The 24,357-nt window shown below is 36.4% G+C and overlaps 1 protein-coding gene across 2 annotated transcripts in view; it reads left to right on the forward strand.

Moving 5' to 3' along the window:
* The window catches only part of DDX10 (DEAD-box helicase 10), a 214,111-nt gene that overhangs the window by 31,062 nt on the left and 158,692 nt on the right, over positions 1-24,357 (forward strand). The window contains exons 10-14 of one of the 2 annotated variants that reach the window (XM_031443762.2): positions 4,141-4,242; positions 5,394-5,481; positions 8,318-8,406; positions 10,488-10,965; positions 15,413-15,623. In XM_031443762.2, the coding sequence (XP_031299622.1) occupies positions 4,141-4,242; positions 5,394-5,481; positions 8,318-8,406; positions 10,488-10,965; positions 15,413-15,556 (901 nt within the window). In that variant the 3' untranslated portion in view covers positions 15,557-15,623. Of the gene's footprint in view, positions 1-4,140; positions 4,243-5,393; positions 5,482-8,317; positions 8,407-10,487; positions 10,966-15,412; positions 15,624-24,357 lie in introns of those variants that run through there. The other variant, XM_010988966.3, reaches the window with a different exon arrangement.

Raw genomic sequence — 24,357 nt, forward strand, 5'->3', positions numbered from 1 at the left:
ATTTTAAAAGCATATAAAGTTTTTTACTTTTTTTTTTATTAACTTGTGTATCCTACAAAAGTAATGTTTATTTATTACTCAAATTCCTGGCAATGGCAAAACAATTAAACCACCTAAATTCTAGAAAAGTTTCTTTTTTATGTATATCTGTATGTATATATATTTTTTTAAATTGCAAAAACGGAACCATTCTAAATGCTCTTTGATAACCTGATTGGTAACCTGGAGAACCAGGCTGGGAGCACTCAGTGGCTAGGCAGTTATGAACACTGCCAGATCACGCTGCAGCAATGGTTGAAGGTAGAAGTGAACAAGGTTTAAGGGCCACTAAAAGACTCACCAGAATGGAGTTTTTGTTGGGGAATCTGAATTGGAGGATTAATGGTTCTTGGGTAGAAGGCAAACTACTGACAGAATGGCAAGACTTTTTTCCCTTCCTCTGGCCATATTGTTTCAAGGTTATTTCAAGGAAATAGTTACCACTGTGATCCAAGAGCCAGTGGTCTGGTTCTCCTATTTTAGCTACAAGTACAATTGAGCTGTAGGGTATTAAGTTTACTGATAATCAGACAATTATGATCAGATAGAGGATCCTCCTTTCTGGAGGGAATCCTGGTAGAGCTGAAAAGAAGTATTGAAAGTTTAAAGTCCATGTAGTGATCAGCTGATTTATTTATTTAGGCCAACTTCTTGACCTTTCAGGAACTTTATTTTTTATTTGCTTCCTCTGTTGGTTGCTTGTTTGTTTGTTTGTTTTTTGTAATTGAATAGAGTTTATTGTAAATACATTGCTAAGCATGTTGGTTGCTTGCTTTTAAGACAAGCAAATTAATGTAAAATAAAGCTCATCGTAAATTCTAAGGAGTTACATAAACATAGCATAGTATTAACACTGATGGTGGAAATGAGATTTTTGTTACATTTCAGATGCAGGGCTTTTTATTTGGTGCCTACAATGTCTCTTAAGATAATCTGTCTAAATATATAGAGTTTTAAAATGTAGGTCTTATGAAGAACATTTATTTTTCTTTATACATATATTTAGCCTCAGGCTTTGGATATTGCTTTTGAAATCTAAAAGCTAACTCATGGGTAAATAGATTATTCTTGTAAGAATTTTTTAAAAAAGGAAATGTGCTTATGCCTTTTAAAAAGTGCTTTTAGTTTTGAAATAAAAGCTTACTGGAAAATTTTGGGTGTTGGCATGTGGGATATAATTTGTGCTTTTACATTGTTTCTGGGAAAGGATGTATGTGATGTAAAAACAGGTAAAATAAACAGTGATGATCTTTATTAAAAGATACTTGCTTTGCGGAATTTGACCTCGGGACATGTTTTTCCATTTTCCTTTGGGAATCTTTTTCTTCTAAATTTCATGTTGCAGTCTGTCTTAACCTTAGCCTTTTACGTGTATGTTCTGTTAGCTGTAATGTTAAAGGGTTTGGATATGGCCCTTTTGTGACTCTACTCATAACGCATCCTCCGAGATTATCCCTGGATGCATGAGTGGGTAGATAAGATTGATGTAGGTGATTAGACTTACTCTTGCTTATGAGTCAGTCTGAAGGCCAGATGTTCATTGGATGCCTTTTTGATAACCTAGCGATTTCTCTGTACCCCTCTGCTGTAGTTCTGGCCTAAGCTTAATTGGGAGCCTTGGTACTTTCTCTCTCCATCTCTGAATTTGGATATAGAATGTTAAAAGGATTTGTTTCGCTTCAACCCAGTGTTCTCTCTTCTTCCCAAATGTTTCTCTTTGTGCCACATGAAATAAGCCTTTTTGCTTGTGAAGGTAACTGGCTTCACCCCAAGAGTCTGGCTGCTTGGAGGGTATTTGGTGAGTGCATACGTAGTGGTCAGTGTTAACTGATCTCTGTCCCCTTTGACTTTCGCCCTGTCCTTGGTGAATTCCTGGGACTTCAGAAGTTGTAATGTCTCTCAGATACCTTGTTTGTCTGGTTGCCTCACTATTTCATAGACTGATAATTTCTGCCTTCACAGATAGTTTAGTGCTTAGGGGAAATGCTTTAAATTCATATTTCTTCATAGTAAATTAAGACGAAAGATTTGAGTCATACTGGTCTGTATTGAAATACAATGAGGAGGTTTTTCAGTTATGAAACATATTTAGTAAAAGAAGTAAATGTATGTTTGCTTTCTTATCCATGTTTAATACACAAGCATTTAGAAAGTCTAGAAAAAAGCAAACAGACATGAAGTAGCCAAAACTAACCAGTGGATTCTCTCAAATGCTGTTTTCTCCCTGGAAAAGTTGACTTCCTAACAGTTGACTAATTCCGGATTATTCTTTTAAGTCTCAGCTTTTTATATGTCATTTCCCATTTCCTCAAGCAGTTTTTTTTTTTTTTGCTCTTACAGCACGTTCAGTAGAGCTCTGTGTTACGTGTTCTTACAGCTTCTTGTATGTCTGCTGGAACATTTATACCACTTTGTTGTTATTACAGGTTTTATGTCTGCCCCTAATGGTCTGTAAGCTCTGCGACAGCCAGAACTATGTCTGTTTTATCACTCTGTTTTAGTGCCTGGCGTATAGTAGCCCTTTAATTTTTTTAGATTTATGTATTAACTTAAAACCTTTAAGACCTCTGATGTTTTATTCCATACTTCTTCACCTGTCATTGTACACGTAAAGATATATAAATGCACCCATACACACACATCTATACACATACGTATACTTCCGTAAAGGCATTACACTGGAATTTTTTTACCCTCCTGGGTAAGAATAGAATTTTTAAATCAACACGTGAGATGAAAATTGCCCTTCAGTCTTTGGATTGACCATAAGTTAACAAAGCCAGTTTCCCTCCAGTGTTAGTGGTAAAGTTCTGCTTATATACAGTGGTAGTCAGTCTCTCTCGACAGGCGCATCCAAGGTCCTCCAAAACCAGACTCGCGTGTGCTCTCCAGCAATCTTCTCTGCTGTCCACTTACATACGCCAGCTTCGGCTGAATTTCTCCTCTCTTTAGTTCACTCTGCATTTGTCTTATATTTTCTGGTTTCCGCTCCTTTGTTCATGCCATTCTCCCTCTTTGGGATACCTTAGCTCTTCCCTTTCTGTCCATTTTTAAGGCCCACCTCGGATTCCATCTGCTGTAACGTGTTTCTCTTTTTCTCTGGCTCACCCTGAGTGGCCTTCCTTCACTCTGAGTTCATGACGTTTATTGCCGGTGGTTCTCCTTTCTTACTTAACTGATTTACCATTTTGGGGCTATTTTTATGAATCTCTTGCTGCTGTTGTGTGTGTGTCTTTTCTAGACAGTTAGGTTTTAGATCACTGAAGGCAGAGATATTCATCTCCTGTTTATTTTTGTTCTTCACAACTTATACCTGGCACAAAGTTTCTCAGTAAATAGTTTATTTGGTTAACTATAAAAAGTCATCTGCCCTTACATTTTATAGCGTGAACCCTGAAGAAAGTGCTTTGATATTACTTTTTGTTTTGTGTCTTTAAGAAATTTCTGCAAATACCTGATTCCGTTCTGTCTTAACTGCTTGCATGTAGTATCTGAGGTAGCAAGGAAATCTGTATGTACGTAGCAAAAGGAGCTCCAAGCAGCTATGGGTGCCTTGTGGCCTGCTTATGTAGAAGCTTCTGGTAGTGCCTCTGTACTAGGTGAGGGAAGGGAGGTCATGGATTAGAGGCAAGCTTTTTGCCTGAGCGGAGATCCATTTCTCGTAACTGATGTCTCAGAACTCTGAACTGTGTTATTCTAAATAAGAAAAATCCCCAGGAAGATACTTTGATTTCCTTAACTTATTGAATGCCATGTTTATTAAATGATTAGTTTTATTACAACACTAGTGGCTTGAGTGAGACATGGTCTCCTTGCTATAGGTAGAGAGCTGTTTAAGAAATTCTTCTTAACGGATTTGTTTCTTCTTCTGTGGTATAGCCTAAAATGCACTAGGAATTATAACTAGTGATGAAAATTTGAAAAGGCTGTTCAGAGCCCTAGTTTTCTGTTATCTGTTGTCACAGATTAAGAAAAATGACAATCCTAATATTTACTAATTTGGTGTCCTTCCTTTCTTGTTACCTAGTCACCAAACTGTTAAAATGTAAAACACAGGTTGCATTAATGTGGAAGGGGTTTCATTTTTTTTTGTTTGTTTAGATACAAAGAGGATGGTGAAGCTTTATTAATTCTGCTTCCCTCAGAAGAAAAAGGGATGGTGCAGCAGCTCCTTCAGAAGAAAGTGCCTGTGAAAGAAATCAAGTAAGAGCTATTTGCCGTCTTGATGTTATTGTTAGGAAAATGAAGGCATGAAATTATTATGCCTAATTACATATACCTAATTCCCTCCTCCCTCTGATCTTTTCTGCTGTCTGGTTTTTGACTTTTTGTTTGCTTTGTTTTTAATGACTTTTTTTTAGAAGAATGTCAGTGGAGAAAATAAGATAAAAAAGAGAACTTCTTAGCATCGGGAAGCATTGATGGTTGAAAAGATTAAACCTCTTGGATGAAATTAGGGTTGTCTGTTCATTTCAGAGGCTAGGGCTCTCCTGTCATTGAAGAAGTTAGAACTGATTCTAGTATCACTTGTGTCGGGACCCTTGAAATATCCTGGCTTTATTTGGAGGAAAATAATTTGGAGAGTGGTTAGTTGGGGTGGAGGGGTGGGTAAGGGTTTAGAGATGAAACAAGATTGGATGTGGGTTATAATTGTTGAGGCTGAGTGAAAGTTTTCTACCTTTGTATATTTTGGTATTTTGTGTAATTAAAAAAAATACAAAAACACCTCATCTCCCACTACCTATCACCACCATTTTGCAGGAACAAAATGGTTCAGTCTAAACTGAGGGAAGCAAGTGGGGTTTCCTTTGAAAACCTTGAATACACCCTTGTAAGGATTTCATTCTTCCCTGTAGCTACCTGGGCAGATTTAAGTAATGGTTCTGTTTTATTATGCTTAATTTCTAGATAAGGAAAACAATATTTATATCCTTGGCTACTTGTTTATTATTTAAATTTGGTTTTATGATATTTGACTGAAAACAAACTTACAAAAAATGATATTTGCTTTCACTTATTCCATTTCATTAGTGATCCACCTCTCATGAGAGCTATTTCTATTTTTAAAGACTTCAGAACTAAGCGTTCCTAATTGTGATGTTAGCCTAGCCTTTCATTCACTTGGCATGGGCTGTTTAGAGAAAATGTCTGATTTTTTAATTTCTTTTTCCTGCATTATTCAAAATATGCAGACAGTCAAATTTATGTCTAGTGTAATTTCAGTCTAATCTAGTGTATAGGTGAGAAATAATGTAGATTTAGAAATCCTGAGGAGAATAGGAAAATGCTGTGTACTATTTTTAGTTTTCAAAATTGAGATGTCTTAGTTTAACCTTTATCTTTTTTTCCAAAAGAATCAATCCAGAAAAACTTATAGACGTTCAGAAAAAATTGGAATCATTTTTGGCTCAAGACCGAGATTTAAAAGAAAGAGCTCAAAGAGTAAGTCACTTTTGAATTGGATACCTCCATTGCAATAGAGCATATATTAAAGTTAAACTTTATCATTTTCTACTACTTCTAGATTACATGGTTATGCTTCAGATATTTAGGTAGTATAACTTTCAGATAAGTGTAGCTTGTTCTTTAACTTTGAAAAAATTATGTATTTCTTAGAGTAACCAGGGGAAATATCTATTACTTGTCCATAATCTTGTCAGACATATAGAAAATTCTCTTAATGATGATTTTTAATGCACAGTGGCTGAATTTCTAATATACTTGACAAAGTTATCATCTTTTGATTTCTTCAGTAAAGCTGCTATTAACTCCTGACTGCACTTTCTTGACTGTAAGATTAATATATCCTATATCAGGTTACATTTCTAGAAAGCATAGCCCTCTTGCTAAATTGTCTTTAGGAATGAGATTTTAATCTATAGATATGGCTTAATGTTCCCAAATGCTTTTTTGGACTTAGAAATCCTCTTGGTTGGCAAATGCACAAAGAGTTGTCACTTTTAGTTAAACTTATTTTTTAGTTCTCAGAGTACCCAGCAATAGATTCTTTAGAAAAGGAAGACGTGAAGTTATTTTGCATTGTGCTTACAGTTGTCCAGTCTTTGAATCAATGGATATTTGGGTCTTCCTTTATGAAGCTCTTCATTTTCAACACTTATATTTCAGTTACGAAATCTATGTAGGATATCTACACCTGCATCTTCCATAACACATCAGCAGTGAGTTAGAGAGCAGGGGCTCAGAGACTGGGAGGAAGGAGATAGAAAGGAGGTCTGGGAAGGGCATCCTAAGTGGATAGAGGAGCCTGAGCGGGGAAAGGCAGTGGTCAGGCTTTTGTGTTATGGTTTGTTAAACTGGGTATTCTGAGCAAAGACGTTTTATTTAAAGAGCAGATCTTACATTTGAGAAATAACCTAGGTTATATTTTATTGAATTATTATTGCTCTGCTTGATATAACAATGTTAATGATAAAAGCTACAATTCAAATGCTTAGTATGTGCTAGGCACTAAGCCATGGCATGACCCTATTACAGGACAGTTTCATATGCGTCGTGTTATCTGATCTCCCCAACATCCTATGAGTGGGTGATATTGATTTGCTTTTATAGATGGTAAAGTAGGAGTGTGAGAAAATTAAAAATTGTCCAGGGTCACATAGCTATTAAGTGGCAGACCTGAGATTTAAATCCAGGTCTGACTTTCTAAAGAACTTCCCTGATACATCAGGAGAAATTAATTCCGAAATATAAGAGGACCAAATAATGAACTATGGCATAGTTGGACTTCTGTAAGCTCACTTCACCTGAAATCTAATGAAAAAGGTCTTTAAACAGTTTTTTTTTTTCTTAAAATTTTTGAGCATATATTTGGGCATGAAAACATTTGTGTGCATGTGTTCCTGTTTTGTCCAGTAGACATACTTCAAGCTAGGAGTTAAATCTTTTAGAAGCTTTGGAAATAATAATACACATTTGAAAATAATATACATGAATTCTGATATATTGTGACTTAACCACATTCAAGTCATTCAATTATGAATTGGGAAATACGAAACACTGGAAGGGTGTTGTTTCACTGGTTTCTGCATACAAGTGAGCCTTCCAGAACAAAGATTATAGAGAAGCACATTGAAATAAATGATGTGATTTATTGGGTGTCACGCATGGTTTAGCAGAATGGCTAACGTGTTGCCAGTAGCAGCAAGCTATCTAGTTTCATAGAAGTGATTTTCTAGCTTTTGATTATCATCTGGATAGAACAGAAATGATAAGCAACTGATTCCTTGTGGACAACTGTAGGGGAGAAAAATTATCCTTGAATTGTTCATTTTAATGCCTATAGAGACAGGGAAAATGGTTTGAAGATTAATGTAAATGGCTTGAAGAAAAGATAAGTGTAAAGTTAGAGACAATGTGAAGTTTAGGAAATACTGAAATGGGAATTAAATGTACTTTACAAAAACTAATTTTAAAACCAAAAAATAAAATTGCTTACTTAGATATGTTTCATCATCTGCTGCCTGTTTATATTACAGACTGACAGAGTATCCAGGATCATGTTTACTTTTTAGTTTGTAATAGCTCTTGACATAGAGTTTTCTTTCTTTTTTTTTTTTAAACACAAACAGAAGAAAGATTACAAATTAATGACACACTACTTGAAATTATGATGAATTATTTGAAATTATAATAAAAAAGGAAAAGCTTTAGGAATAAACTTTTTCCTTACAATTTTATTAAGCTTAATTTAATGAAGTGCAGTAAAATTTTATTTTGTTGTAGTAGTAGTCAAAGGATGTTTCTGGTAAGAATAACCGGTATTATTTTGTACTTAATGTATTGCAGAAAATATGCCCAGGTATTCTGCATGCATTTTTTCTCATTTAATTCTCATAACACTCTAAGTAGAAGGTGCTATTATATTATATTTGATAGATGAAGACACTGACAGAGAAATGAGAACTTGCTCAGCTAGTAAAATGTGGAGCTCAGATTATCAACTGTGTTATTCCAAAGCCCATGTTTCTTCCCATTAATGGACCTGAATGACATTAACTTCTAGAAAGCTTTTTGAGAAGGTTATATTTTGTACTGAGTAGGCTTGATGAAACCAAATTTAAAGTCTTTTCTAATACTGCATTTCTAAAAAGGTAGGTTTTTTTGTTTTTGTGGAGTTGAGATATACTCAACTGTTTTTTTAGGTTTTTTCACTGTCTTTGAATTTGTCTCTTTGGTTAATTTTCTTTTATCTTGGTTAAAATTCATTTTCCATTTCTAACTGTTACACATCATACATTTCAACCTTTTGTGTTTACAGTGTTTTGTCTCCTATATACGTTCCGTCTATCTGATGAAGGATAAAGAGATATTTGATGTGAGCAAGCTACCTATACCTGAATATGCCCTGTGAGTATTCATATTACAGTTCTGACTGTGAGTCCTCAAAGTCAGAGGGAATTTGTTTGAAACCTGGTTCTGAGAGTCTTAGTTTAAGCCACTCTGCCTTACCTTAAAAGAATCTGTTAAATATTTGCAGAGAAAAAGAGTGTTCAAACTGTAGAAAGCTCGTTGAGTGTTCAGTTCAGTCAGGAAGAAGTTTCTTACTTGTAAGTATAAATTCCTGAGAGTTGCTCTGGCTGTTTCCTATAATTTGGTCTTAAAGTAGATGGAGAGCAATTGATAAGTGTTCTTTGAAATCTTTAATTGTCTGTAGTCCTCTTGTTTTCTAAGATGCGGGCCTGGTTTAGCACAGACAGTTCTTTCTATGCTTTGGATGCAAGTCGCCTGTTTTAGATTGGTTTTCCATGCTGCTTATTGCCTGAATATTCTTTGTGTCTTGGTGTTTCTTGCAGGTGCTCACAGTTCCCAGGGCAAAAACGTCCCTGTTTGGCAATTGAGCTTACTGTTATATGAGAACGGAACTCTTGGTCTTGTTTTGGCTTAGCACTTGAAGGATTTTTTACCCTAACCTTTTCAGCTTTAAGGAGGAGCATCCATTTCTCAATGGAGTCCTACCTGTGGGAAGGGCATTGATGAAATCCTATAGAAGCACTCTTGAGGTTAATCATACTTTGAATGTCAGCATGAAATCTCCTAGTCTGTGATGAAATATATACTTTCAAGGCAGGGTCTATATATTTGGTCTGCTCTCCAGGAATTTGAGTGCCTTTACCTTTAAATTGAGTCTAATAAAAATCTGTATCTGGGTGAGCTGCTGTTTTCTTCATGTTAGATTGCAAGTTCAGTATACCAGGTAATTTGTCAAAAGTAACATTTTAAAACCATTTAATTTGCTAGATAACAGAGTAAGATCACTGAGTTTTTGTTTAGGTAATGGATGGAGAATCATATGCCATGGACACATTTTTGTTCACTTATCTGTTGACCACTTTATAATTTCTGAGTACGACTCATGGTTTAGATTATTAGCTGATTTTTCTGCTTCATGAAATTCTTTCCCTGTTTTGTCATTGACGTAGCTGTGATACTAGCAAACAGGAGAGGCACAGATCTTAATGCTGCAGGGCCATGTTTAGGGGACATTTTGTATATAGAGATTTTTTTTTTAATTGAAGTACAATCAGTTACACTGTGCCAATTTCTGGTGTACAGCACAATGTCACAGTCATGCATATACATACATATTTAATAATGCACTTTGATCACACAGCTAGTAGTGACAGAGCCAGGTTGTGAACCTCAACAGTTCTGTTTCTGAATCCACGTTTTACAACGATACCTCTCAGTTTTTGTGAGTCATGTCTATAGGAAAAAGGCAGTGGATCCGTGTGGCAACGTTAGCTTTTTATTATATCAGGCCTTGCTTTCCAGTCCATCTGTGGGAAGTCAGAAGCCGGGAAAGACCTGATCAGAGAGTAAATCTTGATTTTATAAAGAGAACATAAGATTTTTTTTTCTTTTTTTGGTCTCTGGTTTAAAAATCCTTTTTTATAGAAGTGATTGTGTTACGTTACGCCTTAGAAGGAAGGATGATAATGCTTGAGTTCATTCATTGCAGGGAGCTGTGTTTTGTTCTTTCATGGCCATGCCTTTTCCTGCTAGTATTTATGTTAGTATTTATATTCTACAAAGTGTTTTCATATGGTTAGTATATCAGATATTTACAACAACTGTGGTAGGCCTGGTAGATATTGTTACTCATATTTGAGGAAACTGAGCCTGAGAGAGTTATATTGGAAGTAGGCAGATCTAGAGCTTGAACCATTCCTTGTTTCTGGTCTCATCTCTTTATTTTGTACCATGTTAACCTCTTAATGGAAAATGAGATGTCTTCAATATTTTCTGACAGTTATTCAGTATCTTTTGGGTCATCTAAGCTGTCAAGATTGACTTGTATCTCAGAGGAACATTTTCTCTAAGAAGAAAACTAAAAATCTCAACTCCTGACAAATCATTTCATAATAAACTCACAAACACACATCAATACAGTGTATTGAGATAGCTGTTTTCGTATGCTCATATTTAAGGTCTCTCGGGCTTGCTGTGGCACCACGGGTCAGATTTCTTCAGAGAATGCAAAAATTGCAACCCACCACAGAACAGGTGGTGAGCCAAGATAATAAAGTCATTGAGCCAAGGGCTCCCTCCCTCACCAGTGATGAAGTGGAAGAATTTAGAGCCTACTTCAATGAGAAGATGTCGATTCTTCAGAAAGGTGGAAAAAGACCAGAAGAGACAGAGTATAGACTGGATGATGGTATTAGTGATGAAGAGGAAGAAGAGAAGGAAGATGAAGAAGGAATGGAAGAGAAGCTGGCAAAAGCAAAAGGGTCCCAACCTCAGTGTGTCCCTAGCGATGAAGAGTCACAGAAGACCAAGGAAGTTCCTGTGCAGTTCTTGGACAGAGATGAGGAGGAGGAGGAAGACGGCCTTGATGCTGACTTCTTTAAGGTGAAGCGGCACAATGTGTTTGGGTTGAATCTTAAAGAGAATAAAACATCACAGGTAAGTTTGCTCCCAGTGGAGTGTCCTCTTTTATTTCCCCCAACTTCTTACCATGTTCTGCTTGTTGCCTTTGGGGAACTGTAGGAAAGTAAGTAGGAGAAATCTGTAGAATGGTTTTCTTTGCTGTGGACTCTCCCTCCATCTTTATACCTAAAGATGGAATAGGTGCCAGAGGATTTTCATTTTTTATAACTTTGGAAACTCTAAGAGGTTGACAGCTTTAATCTTCTCATTTATTGGTTTTGCGGTGCGTGTTTTTAAAGTAGCCAGAGTCATGATTATAACGTTAAGGAAGGTGATGGGGTCCCATGGTTTATGGTGTGAGGATCCTTCATTGTGATTCTTAACATACTACTTTCTGATTTAAATAATTACAAATGTTCCTTATAGCAGTTTAATCTCTCTAAACATGAATTTTAGTTTTAATGAGACATTTGGTTTTGGGCACCAATCCAGAATCTTAAATAGAAAGCCAGCACTTCTATTTAAAATAAGCCACTTATGAAGGTTTATTGAAAGTTTCATGTAGGTCCTTTATTTCTTACTAGACACCTGCTAGGAGGAACAGAAGAGATAATCCAGATAATACACCTTTTCCTGGGGTACTTGGACGTGCAAAGTAAATATGTTTCTCCGCCCTTTCCTTATTTTCCTTTTTATTTTGTATGCCTTATTCTTGATCATTTTTTTTTAAAAAGAGAATTGAATGAAAAATGAACCTGAATTCTTATTCTTGATGCAATTCTAAGACTCACAGGAGGAAATATTAAATTTTGAACTCTGAAACTTGGACAGGTGTTTCTTTAAATAAAAACCTTAAAAGTGGCAAACATATTTATTGAGTACTTAATATGAATTAGACATTTTCTAGACATTATCTCATTCAGTCCTTGAATAATCCTATGAGGCATTATACAAGTAAGAGCTAAAAAACGGAGATACAGAGTAATCAAATGGTAAGGCACACCGTTAGTTATTGACAGAGATGGAGTTTGAACCTAGGTATTCTGACTCTAGTATTCATGTTCTTGACCAATAATCTGGTTTTTGAAATCTGATTTAGATTTTCTCCTATGTTTTCTTCTGAAGATTTTATAGTTTTAGTACTTGGATTTAGGGTTAGTATTCATTTCAGCTTAATTTTTATGTATGGTGTGAGGTAAAGGTCAAGGTTCCAGCTATCTCTGTTCCCTCCCGTATGAATATCCAGTTGTACCAGTACTGTTTTCTGAAAATATTGTGCTTTTTCCATTCTAGTTACCTTAACTCTTTGTTCAAAGTTAGTTGACTGTGTATGTGTGGGTCTCTAGGTTGACTCACTTCTGTTCTGTACAGCTGTCCTTCCATCAAGAATACCAGTCTTCGTTAGTATAGCTTTATAGTAAATCTCAAAACCGAAAGTGTTAGTCTTCCAACTTGGTATTTTAAAAAATTATTTTGGTTATTTTTGGACCTTAGCATTTCATATAAGTTTTTGAACCAGCTAGTTAATTTTTATAAAAAGTCTGCTTGTATCTTCATTGAGATTGCAGTGAATCTAGAAATCTGGGGAGAATTGATATCTTAACAATTTTGACTCTTCTGATTCATGAGTATGACATATTTTTCCATTTATTTAGGCCTTCTTTAATGTCAGCATTTTAAGATAATTTTAAGCATGCATATCTTACACATACTTTGTTAGATTCATCTTTTACTATTTTATAGTTTTCAGTGATAAAAAAATTTGTTTCTCATTTTTTATTGCTGGAATATAGAAATACACTTTTTGTGTACCAGTTATTCTAAACTGTCCTATTTAGTTTTAGTGGCTTGTTTTGGAGATTCTTTGGATTTTTACTGTAGGTGGTTATGGTATTTGTGAATGAAGATGGTTTCATTTCTTCCTTTTCAATCTATTTGTCTTCTATTTCATTTTCTTACTTGATTACACTGTTTGTTGAATAGCAGTAGTGAGAATGGACACCATTGTCTTGTTCCTGATCTTAGGGAGGGGAAACATTCAGTCTGATGTTTATATCTGATGTTAGCCATAGGTTTTTTTGTAAGTGCTTTTGACAGATTGAGAAAGTTCATTCTATTTCTGCTGATTTAGTGTTTTTATCAGAAATGGATTATGAGTTTTTGTCAAACGCTTTTTCTGCAACTCTTAGGGTGAACATATAGTTCTCATTTAGTCTGTTGGCACATTGATTTTTCTAATGTTGAATCAACCTTAAATTCCCATGATAGACCTCACTCACTTATGATGTGTTTGCCTTTATCTATTTTAGGATCCGTTTGCTAATATTTTGTTAAGGGTCTTTGCTTCTGCGTTCATAAGGGATATTGGCTTGTAGTTTTCCTGTGATGACTTTGGGAATGTGACACACTTTAAAAGCTTTAATACAGTTTGCCACGCTATCCCACAGAGAGGTTGTATTGATCACTGTCCCACTGGCTCTGTGTCAGTGTCCATTTACTCACACCAACACCGAATATTCATGTTTTTACTGTTTTGGAAAAACAATTAGTGGAAATGTTGACTAATTGTTTGAATTTATTTTTCATTGATTATATTATTGACCATTATTCATTTATTTACCCATTGTGTGATTTCTGTGTGTGTGTATTGCTTGTTTTCCCCTCTTTTTTTTTTTTTTTTTCTGTTATAATATTGGTCTCTCTCCTGTTGATTTGCAAGAGTCCTTAAACCTTAATTACTATTCCTGGCTTTTAATTTTTTTTTTTTTATAACTTCTGTCACACAAAACAAAAAACTGTTTATTTGCCTGCCTTCCTTACTGGATTTTGAATTTTCTAAAATTATTGTCTTACTAACCAGTGTGTGTTCACAGCCTGAAACAGTGTCTGTCACCTAGTGAGAATTTCACAAATGCTTCCTGAATGAATAAGTGAATTATTGAATTTCTTATCTCTTCTTTCACTTTGATAGTTTTGTTTGCTGTGAATTATATCTGTAGAGTTTATTCTTTGAAATCTGTATTTTGAAACTAAGTATGATTTGCCTGATTGACTTATAATGATTTGAAAGATATTGTTGAATTCACTTTCTATAAACATGAGCATAAATGACCTATTTATTTGTCTTAAATGATATACCTGAGCTGGCCAAGCTTTGTAATTTGGATAGTAAATTTAAGTATCTGATAGTAATGATGTAAAATTTTGTTAACTAAGAATACGTTGCATGTTATACTATAGAAAGTTCTATCTTTAAAATAACTTTTTTTTTTTTTACCATAATAAACTGGAAGTATTATGGTGTGTGTATCAAATGTGAGGGAACTTTTGGGGCAGTTGCAGGATTTTGAGATGCTGATAAAGGAATGCTTTTCTGTTTCTTTCTGCACATTCCCTAGTACTGAACACAAAAAGAGTTAAAATGATTGGTTCTTTAGCTGAAATAGAAATAAAAAGGTTGTCAACTTTACCTGTTATCTGCCTTTGAATTTTCCAAATCAATACTTATTTGCACTCAAATTGTCGTATTTTTTATTCTTTATCAAGGCGTTTGGTTTCCAGTGTGATTTTTGTATCCACAGTCTCATTTGGCTTTCTTGTTTAGCCTTGGTTCTTGCATTTTACATTTTCATACTGTGTTGCAGCCATCACTCACTGGAGGCTGCTTTTTTCCTTTATTATCTATTTTTTAAGGATAGACCTGATAAAGGTAAAGAAAACCTTACCATACACAAAATGGGAAATAATACTATCATTTACACAGACAAATGAATTTATTCCTCTTGGGAGACTAAGTATTTTTTTCAGATACTGCTACCTTTTTGTTCACATATTTTTGCTCCTGTTTTAGACGTGTCTTTAGACACAACATGCCAGGCACACAAGAGAACTGGTTTCGTTACTTGTATCACAGGTTGTTTCCTTTGTCTTGATTATTTTTTTCTTCTTGCTCCTTAGGAGCAGTTGTAGAACTCAGTAGAGCCTCGGAGTCAGTGGGAACACATTGGATTATCGTTTACATGGAATTTATTTATCATATCATTATTTATAAAATAATAGATTTTTTGGTATTTTACCATATGCCAAATACTTTCCTGCAAGTATGAATTTTATCCTCATGACAGGAAAGGCAGATGATACTATTTAAAATTTCAAAGACTTTCTTTTAAGTGACTTTTCCAAGGTCACAGTGTTGGAGTTAGGACTCAAATCTGTTTCTGATGTCAAATCACATTCTCTTTCCCCTGTTGTCTGCCATCATTTGTGTGTAGTTTACTTTCTGTAAATGGGTAATGCCAGTGTAACTGACAGAACTGTAAATAATTTTGGGCTTCCCATTGTGTGCAGTCACTTGGAATTCAGAATTGATATATTTACCTGTTTAGACTTGGGCATGAAAGGAGACGAGAGGTATTGCTGAGTGCCAGGTGCAGGTGGTGTCTTCTGGAACACTGCCCTGTCACAGTTCTTTTCTGTTCGACAGGATCAAGGCATTGACAGAGAAACACATCCCCTCAGCACTGGAGAGGTCGTCATGAGTGAAGGAGCAATGAAAGAAATGGGCAGGAAAGAGCACACTTGGGCTGATCAGGTGCTAAGGAGAAGGTGGCTTGACTGCCCACCATAGAAAGGGACTCGGTTTGTCTTGCTTTATTGGCTCTTGGGTGTCTTGAAAATTAACCTCCAGTGTTAGAGAAGAGCATGAATAAATATATAATTAAAATAATTAAATGGAAAATGACTTTAAAGCATGTTCCTAAATATGAGAATGAAATCTCTAAACATATCCTTTTCTCTCTCATATTTTATGATTGTTTAGAAATGGGACTGACAGGTGGATTCCATCTTAGCTTAGCAAGTGTCCTTTTAAAGCTTTCTCAGCAGTAAACTTAGATCAGTTTTAATTATGGTTTGAATGATACTCAAAGATTACTTGTCCTTAGAGTTGAATCTATATTCTGTTTACATTTACTCTTACATTTTGGCACAAAATTCTTAGTATTTCAAGAACTCGCTGTTGGTGGTAAAGCATAGATAAGCTAACTTTATTATTAGATTGTTGTTTATAAGTGTTCTCTTATAAAAATATTCAAAGTTCTGAATCAAGATTCCACTATATGGGAGCTGGGAGTTTTTCTGCCTCTTGTCTTGTCTCCTTTCCTCTTTCTCTTCCTTCTCACTTTCTCTTTTCTCTCTTCCCAGCAGCAATGACTGAGTGCCTACTAGGTGTGTGAGGTTCTTAATGAGTTTCAGAAGCTTATACTTTAGTTAACATAGCAGATTATTATTATTACTGTTTTTTTAAATTAAAGTGTAGTCAGTTACAATGTGTCAATTTCTGGTGTACAGCCTAATGTCCCAGTTATGTGTATGTACATATATTCATTGTCATACTCTTTTTCATTATTAATTTCATTAAAGATTATTACAAGATATTAAATAAAGAATAATTTTATTTTTTATCTTTTTTTATAGTCATTAACCGTTGCAAATCTCAAGCTCCCAAATTTATCCCTTCCCACCCCCTCAGAGCAGATTATTAAACCAGAATTTCAGTACAGAAATTCAGTACAGAATCTTGGATTTCTGTCCATTTATTGATTCTTGAAACCAGATGTTTTAAAGCGTTCATATTGGCACCACAGTTCAGAAGACATCCTGAGGGAAGTTGTGCCTTAAGTAATGGGTATAAGTTCATCGGAAGGGGAAAAAGAATTCTAAGCAAAGAGTACAGAATGAGCCAAACCATTGCTGCAATAAAGTGTGTGCTATTTCTGGCATGGTGTTCAGTTTCAGTTTCTGAGCCTTAGTGTCCACCTCTGTAAAATAACTACTTGGCAGAGTTGTTGTGATGCTTAGACAACAGCCAGCACAGTCTGTGTCCGTAGAAGGAGCACAGTGAAGGTCAGCTACTCTTCCCATTTGATAAAGTACAATAGGAGCCCGTAGGTAAAGGGGTGATGGCGCTTTGCCAGTGCCGTGGCTAGGCAGTGTCTGGGGTAGCATGGGAAAATAAGGCCTTTTTCTGAAGTGGGACACATTGTAGGAAGAAAAAGCAATGCATTTCACTTATTCCAGGTGTAGTGTCAGGAAACAAGACTGCTTTTATGACGACAGCATAGTTAATAGAGCATTATCAGTGCCCTGCCCAGATCTGGAGAGCGCTAAGCCCTGAGCTGATATCACACGTCCATTTGACGTCACAGCCAGGTATTTAAGGAGAGTTCGTAACTGGATATAATCAGACTGTAACGAGGCAAGCACAGTGCCTTGTAGAAATGAGTCACTTGGTTATAAATTACTGGGTTGATATTTCATGTGGAGTCATTAAATGAAATTTATTATTATACGAGTATTTTTCCAGGTTGAGTTCTCTGTCCAGTTAACTGGCAGTATTCTTGTGGATATTAATACTGTGCAGTATACTTCTAGAAGGTATTATAAAGAAGATTTTAGGCTATGGTTGGATATTGTTTATACTTTTAAGGCTGTTAATTTAAAAATGGACATTCTAGAGGAAGGGATGCCTGTGTTTGGGGAGTGATTGGGCATGCTGATGGACTACTTCAGGGGAGTGCTGATTTAGCTGTTTTCAAACCCCCGTAATTATTCAATTTAAAAATGGGAATGAACCATGTTAACTCATTTCCAGAAACTTCTTGCAGACAGCTTTGTTTTTGTAGAAGAAGATCGGGAAACGATGAACATCTGTTGGTTTTCTATAATCTGCCCTGCCTTTGAATACTGTGTCTCATTGCTTGAACTCTTATTACAGTCTTGTGCAATGTTATCCCCATTTTGTGGGTTAAGAAATAGAGGCTTTGAAAAGTTCGGTTGCTTGCCTAATGGTCCAAATTGGGAAAGTGGCAGGACTGAAATTGGTCATGCCCAGACCTAGCTGACTTTTTTGATTGTGCTTTTTTGATGCCTGTCATTTCTATATTTTAGTGTCTCTTTTTTAGTGTTCTTTTTCTCTTCTTTTACTTTGCACTAGCACCACCACTATTCTGCCCCAGATCATTTTCACCCCAGACTTGGCTTGTGGGAGAAGCCTCATAATTGGTCCCAAATGTTGTTGTTCTGAAGCATCTTCCTGCAAACCTCTGTCAAGTCAATATATATATATTTTTCATGTGGCTGACCTTCCATGCTTCCCTTTAGTTCATCCTTTTTAATCGGGTTTTGTAAGCTAGCCCCTAGCCTGTTACATGCCCAGCCCCCCAGCCCAGCCTCCCCAGTGTGTTTCACTTACCCTGAGGGGATGCCATTCTAGGGCATTCTCAGCACCCTCGCCTTTCACAGCTCATCTTTCAAGATTCAGTGCTGATCTTGCTTCTTCCTTAAAGCCTTTCTTTACTTATTTATCCCACTGGCCTCCGGATTCCAGCTGTTTGTTTTGCTAGTACTTTTCTTTTTGGTACTTCATAATGTGCCTACATGAAGGTCTTAATTTCCATTTCCTCTCTACCTGGTGATTACTGAGATTGTCATAACCTTTGTGTGCAAGGGTCTTATGTAATGCTGTTGAATCAAACAGAGTGGAAAGCCCTTTAAAATAAAACCTAGGAGTCAGGATGCTTTATTCTTAATTTTTCGTTCCATGAAGTGGAACACAGTCTTAATCATTGAGTGGCTCAGAGGGAGCTGCTCTCTTGTCTTCTTACAGGTGCCTTTCCTTTCCTTTCCTTTTTTTTTTTTTTTTTGGTATCTTGTTCTTAATTCTTAAAAGTTTCATTCCAGTTCAAAAAGAATAGTTTACTGTGTGACTTGAAACGTAGATGTGGATGCTTAGGTGAGTTGCTATATATATATTTTTTCTTCCCTATTTGAGTTTTGTATGCAAATGATTTCCTGAGGACGTAAATTCACAATGGAAAGCTGAAAGTTTTCGGCTTGATGTTTATTTTTTCACATGCTGGGTCATTATTATATCAAAAATATTTTGACCTGTTTCCTTTCATTTCCTAGTTCTATACATATTCAATGTTTAAAGCAACTTCTGACTACTGAATTTTATCATGACCTACTTTTTATAGCCTAAATTCCAGGAGCTACATTTATCAGCTTATCTTCATTTTAAGGTAGAGTTAATGAAAAAAATATTTGAAATAGGACATGTTGTCTTTGAGCGTCATATAAGTTGCCCTTGACCTTGACTGTTAAGATAATCAGAAATAAAGAGCTTTTCAAAGTCATCAACAAGTGTACACACACACACACACATACATACATACATATGTGTATATATATATATATATATATAACAGCTATAACTTTAGAGAATTCAGGTTCTCTGCTTATGAACAGACTAGTTCAAGTATCCTCTTAATGAGATCCTTTGTTCTTGAGTCTAAGCCATCATTATATGTATATTTACCTAAAACTTTTTAGTGCGAGGACTGTCTTTTTGGTGGCACTGAATTTCACTCTTCAATTTGTCCAAATGTATTTCCCTTTCGACTTTGTTCTTTTCAGTATATGTTTTTGAAACACAGCTTCAAAAATCCATGCTGTATCCAAGTCCAAGGCAGCAGCTGAAGCTAGTGCCATCTAGTGGTGACAGGCAGAATTAGATCATGTTTGCTTTGATGTGAAGCTTTTGTTCCTATTTTAAGTGAAATGAAGGCTTATTAAGTGAAGTCTTAATGATGATTTTAGAAAAATTCACTCCTTTAGCAAATATTTACCACACACCTGCTATGTGCCAGGCATTAGAACATCACCATTCCCTCTCATGGAGCTTATGTTCTAGCAGGGGGGAGATGGACAAAATATATATACATGTGTTGTGGGAAAATGAAGCAAGGCAAGGGGGAGGCAGAGTTCAGGAGGTGAGGTGTTGCATTTCAAAGAGTGGGATGGTCAGAGGCGTCTCCCTGGGAGTGTGTAAGTCACCCTTCTCCCATTTTTAGGTTAAGTATTTAGATGTTTTAAGCACTGAAGATTACGGTGCCCCCACTGCCCATATGTAATTTGAAATAAAAGGAATTCTACATTTTAAAACAGTTAGAGTCAAGTTATTATTTTTACATGATGACCACTTCCTTGCTTTTGTTGAAATACGCTATTTCAGAAACGTTTTTTCTTAAAATACCCCAGCTTTGCTGGTCCCCTGAGCATGCGTGTGATTTGCCAATTGGTTAATTGCACCTGAAAGCTCAGCCTGGTAGCGGGAATGGATAGAGAATTCAGATCCTCTTGGGAGCAGATACCAGCAAGTAAATCAGAGCAATGGCACTTTAGTAAAGTTCAGTGGGAAGAGGGATGCTGGTATATTAAGAACTAAGTATAAACTATATACTTATAAAATAAGTATAAGCTTAGCATAGTGATTTCATGACTGTTTAAATTTTTAAAGTCTTCAGGGCAGTGCTTCTTACGCTATGTTTGCTGAAGGGCTAATATTTTAATTTCCAATCCATCGCAGACCAATAATGTTATGCAATCTGTTAACGAAAAATTACCAAAAAAGTGAAATGGATCTCTCTTTGTTTCCCTGGTTCTTTTCTTTCTCTGCCTTCTCTTTCTTTCTCTGGGTTAGATGATTGTTTTTCTCTTTTTACCATTTGATCATATCGCCTCCTTCTGTATTCTACCCTGCGCCCCGTCCCACCTCTTCTGTTTGTGTGGCCAGAAGAGAATGCAGTGTGGTGTGATGTTTGAGTGTGTGTAAGGAATGATGTTTAATGAATGGAGCATACTGTTTGTCATGTAGAAATTTGTGCAGTTTCCCTTGAACTCTTTCATGCTTTTGGGTTATTTTTGATGGATGAGATTTGCCTCTGTAACGGAAAACACCACGATTTGGATATGAGGATTTGCTGGCCCTTTTTAGTATTGGTTTTTTGTTTAAATAGTGCACTTTAAACAAGGAAGGAAGGAAAGATTAAGAGGAAGAATTGATTGGTAAGTGGGCTTTTGGTTGACATATTGACGAGACAAAGAGATGTGTAGTAAGATGCATCTCCTTGGGAGCAGGTAGCAGCAGTTGCTTGTAGCTGCATTCTCTGCAGATCTCCCACATGGTAGACACTGAATGCTTGTTTATAGTGTGGGGTCATTTTCTTTCAATGAGCCTCTCCTGTGGCATTCATTGACCGCACTTTCATTCCCTAGGATCAAAATAAAAGAAATCAATAATGTGCTCTCCTTAAAGAAATCATAATTAGAAACATCTCCAATGAAGTTTCAATAAAGTGAATTTAAAATTTTTTATTTACTTTTCAAGCCTGGAGTCTTTTGCCATAGGACAAAAAGCTTATCTCTATTAGGCAAGAGGCAGACCATCAATCTCTGGACATTTTTTCCCCCAAGAACACTCTTGCTGTTTTTGGTTTGTTTTCCTTTCTTTTCTTCTTTTAGCATGCCTGCTGGCTGTTAGACTAGAGGTGACAGACGGTCCTGATACACTGTTGGGCAGAGAATCTGCTGGTTTTTATTTGGCATAATAAATGACTGAAAACAGAGTGATATTTTATTACAGTTCTTATAAAGCCAATATAGTGGTGACTCTTATTGTGCATTAATTTTAAGCTCCAGGCACAAGTGCCTTAGAATACTGGGCACTATTAATGTCCTTGGAATAGCTGACGAAAATCCTAAGCATTCAGCAAGCCTGATAAAAATCACATATTGCAACTTTTCTGAGAGAAAATAAAGGATGAAGCTCATATTTTCAGGGATAAACTCTCTTGATGCAATTTTTTCCTGTTGGTCTGTTCCCTTCCCACCCCTTACATTGATAGAATAAGCAAATCAATTAATTTCTGGGTGGCAATCAGTATAAAACCTGCCTCCAAATAACAATTCCTACCTGAGTTTGTTTTCTAAATGGCATATTTCCAATTACACCTTCTGAGTGATCACAATTAGCATGAGACTTTCCCTGTCCGCATTTTCATATCTACTGGTTTTTGTCATGGGAAGCCAGAGTGCAGCGGAACGCTTTCTTCCTTGCTGTGATACCTAATTTTGGAAAGTACACTGATTTCAGAATGTTTGATGTAGGAAATGGTTGCGTATTCCAAAAAACACTTAGCAAGAACTTGCTGAGTAATGTTCTCCCCTCTGGTTTGGTTCAGCATTGTTTTCTTTTCTCTGTATCTTCTGATCTGTCTGGATTGTTTTTCCCATCTGCTAACATGCCGTAAAGTAGAACTTTACAAAATCAAAGAGCAGGTAGATTTCTTTTAGGTTCTGTGTCTACTCCCCAGCCAAATCTTCTGAGACTAAACTCTTTTTTTTTTTTTTAAGGAATCTGAAAATCTAGCTTTTAGTGAATCTTACTTTCTTCTTACTATTTTCCATTAAGAGTTTTTAGGTTGACTCAGTTTCAAGCATACTTAGTAATAGGTGTCTTAATGGCTATTAAACCATTTTATTTAATAACTTGAACAAAGTATTGGTTTTTTAATGGGTGTTTTCAGACATAATACTCTATTTCTCCCCCTTCCACAAAAAGGAGGGAGCAAGATTTTTATTCCCCCATAAGGTGTTATCAGTGTCCTGGAGCCTACCTGCGTATCTAGTTTCCAGCCGGTCTACTACCAGCAGCTTCTTTAACCAGATTTATAATGGATTGATACTTACAGAATTAAAGGTGGTATACTGGGCCACCTCTCTTACACCTCCCATTAACCAGCCCTGTTCTGTGGTAGAAATTGCAGATTAATTTGGCTTTTCTTTTCATTATTGAAAAGAGAAAAACAGATTATTTCTAGGTTTTGAGAACCATGAAGCGTCTGAGATTCTACCCTAGTTGCCACAAGTTAGCCTGCCACATTTTGATAGATGTTTGCTGGACAGCTCATGGCACAGCAGGCTGCATGAGCTTCAAGTTTGCATTGGTTTCTCTGCCTCTAAAACTCCACAGGGGCCACAAAGAGGTGACCTCAGGTTGGAGCTGTCCACCGATTGGTTGTGTCAGAGCTAGGAAGCCCCCAGCCTTAGAAGAGGACTGCTAGGCAACCTGCCCATTCTTCATCCAGAGGGAGACAGTATCCTTATTAACCTGGTCAGGAGCAGATCTGTTCATGGCCCCCAAGGGAGATACGATCTCTGCCTTCTAAGGCTGTATGCTATATTCACATCCTTGAAAAGGTAATCTGGAAGAATAACTGATTTAAGACGTGCAGACGCAGAGAGACCCGCGGGCGACTGTCCTTCAATGCTAGGTAGCAGCTGGAAGTCAGAGCTGTTTCCTTCTGTCTTTCTGTTTTGGTCTACTTCTCCCAAATCAGAATGGAGGAAAACTACTTTAGTTTAAATGATCAACATGAATTCCAGAGACAGATGCCGCCATGTGAGAACTGTTGCTTTTGTTTGATAAGACCTAAAATAGTGGCTAGTTAACGTTTGCTGGGACCGAGTCAGGTGCTCCAAAGCGTGCATCCCACACAGCCTGACCTTACACTCTCAAAGCACTGAGCACGGTCACATTGTTTGTTTTCCCCACTACACTGTGTACCTTTGGAGTACTGGGAATATATATTATTCATTTTTGTGTCTTTATTATCTGTCAGGGTTGCCTGTCATCATAGCAGGTTCTTAGTAACTGTTTGCTGAATGAAGTGAATGAATGGATAAGCAAAGGAGTAGAACCTCTTTAAATTCACATCTGGTTGATCTTTTGTCTGTTTAATCAGATTCCTTAGCCCAATTTGAGACTGTACCATTTGATAGAAAAATGTACCAGGAACCTAAGGGATCAGAAAATATTTGTTGACTGAATGGGTTACTCCGAGATAGGACCCATGTATTAGATTTGAAAAGCTGGGTTAGATATGTAGTAAATACCTTGTGTGAAATCTTCCCTAAACCTGACTGAATTCATTCATCATCCTTTTCTCCGCAGATTGATTACTTTGATCTCTAGGACCTGCTTGCTTGATGTGGCCATCTGTGTTCTCGAGAAAAATAAAAAATTTAAGTGAAATTTTGGCTTCTCACCTTTTTCTAAAGATAGTTGAGAAAATTCTTTAGAAAAACTAACTTCTTAGGTTGAACCACCAGTAATTTTATTTTAGAGTGAGTTTGCTTGAAGAGATCAGTTTGATCCTAATATGGTCCATCTGTGGCTTATTTTAGGTCTAAATGTGTATATAGTTCTGAGTAAAGACAGAGGGTATGTGTATAAATCACTATTGCCAGGAGCCTTTGCAAGACTCTTTCCCACAGTTGGGTACTTCTTCAGCCGAGACCTTAACTTTGGCAATGGCAAAGGCAAAGGCAGAGGCCGATGGAGGCAGACCTGCTTCTCGGTGCCAGCCCAAGCACGCCTCCACGGGCAGCACCTCTAGAGTCCTGTTGTCCCCGCGTTTGAGAAGTTTGGAGAAGCAGTCTAAGAACTGCTAGGCAGTACTTGTGCTGTCTCTTTTGAGACATCAGTAAGCGTGATAATCAAAACTATCTAGTTATTTTAAACCAGCA

The sequence above is a fragment of the Camelus dromedarius genome, chromosome 34, assembly GCF_036321535.1.
Source record: "Camelus dromedarius isolate mCamDro1 chromosome 34, mCamDro1.pat, whole genome shotgun sequence".
Classification (NCBI taxonomy): Eukaryota; Metazoa; Chordata; class Mammalia; order Artiodactyla; family Camelidae; genus Camelus; species Camelus dromedarius.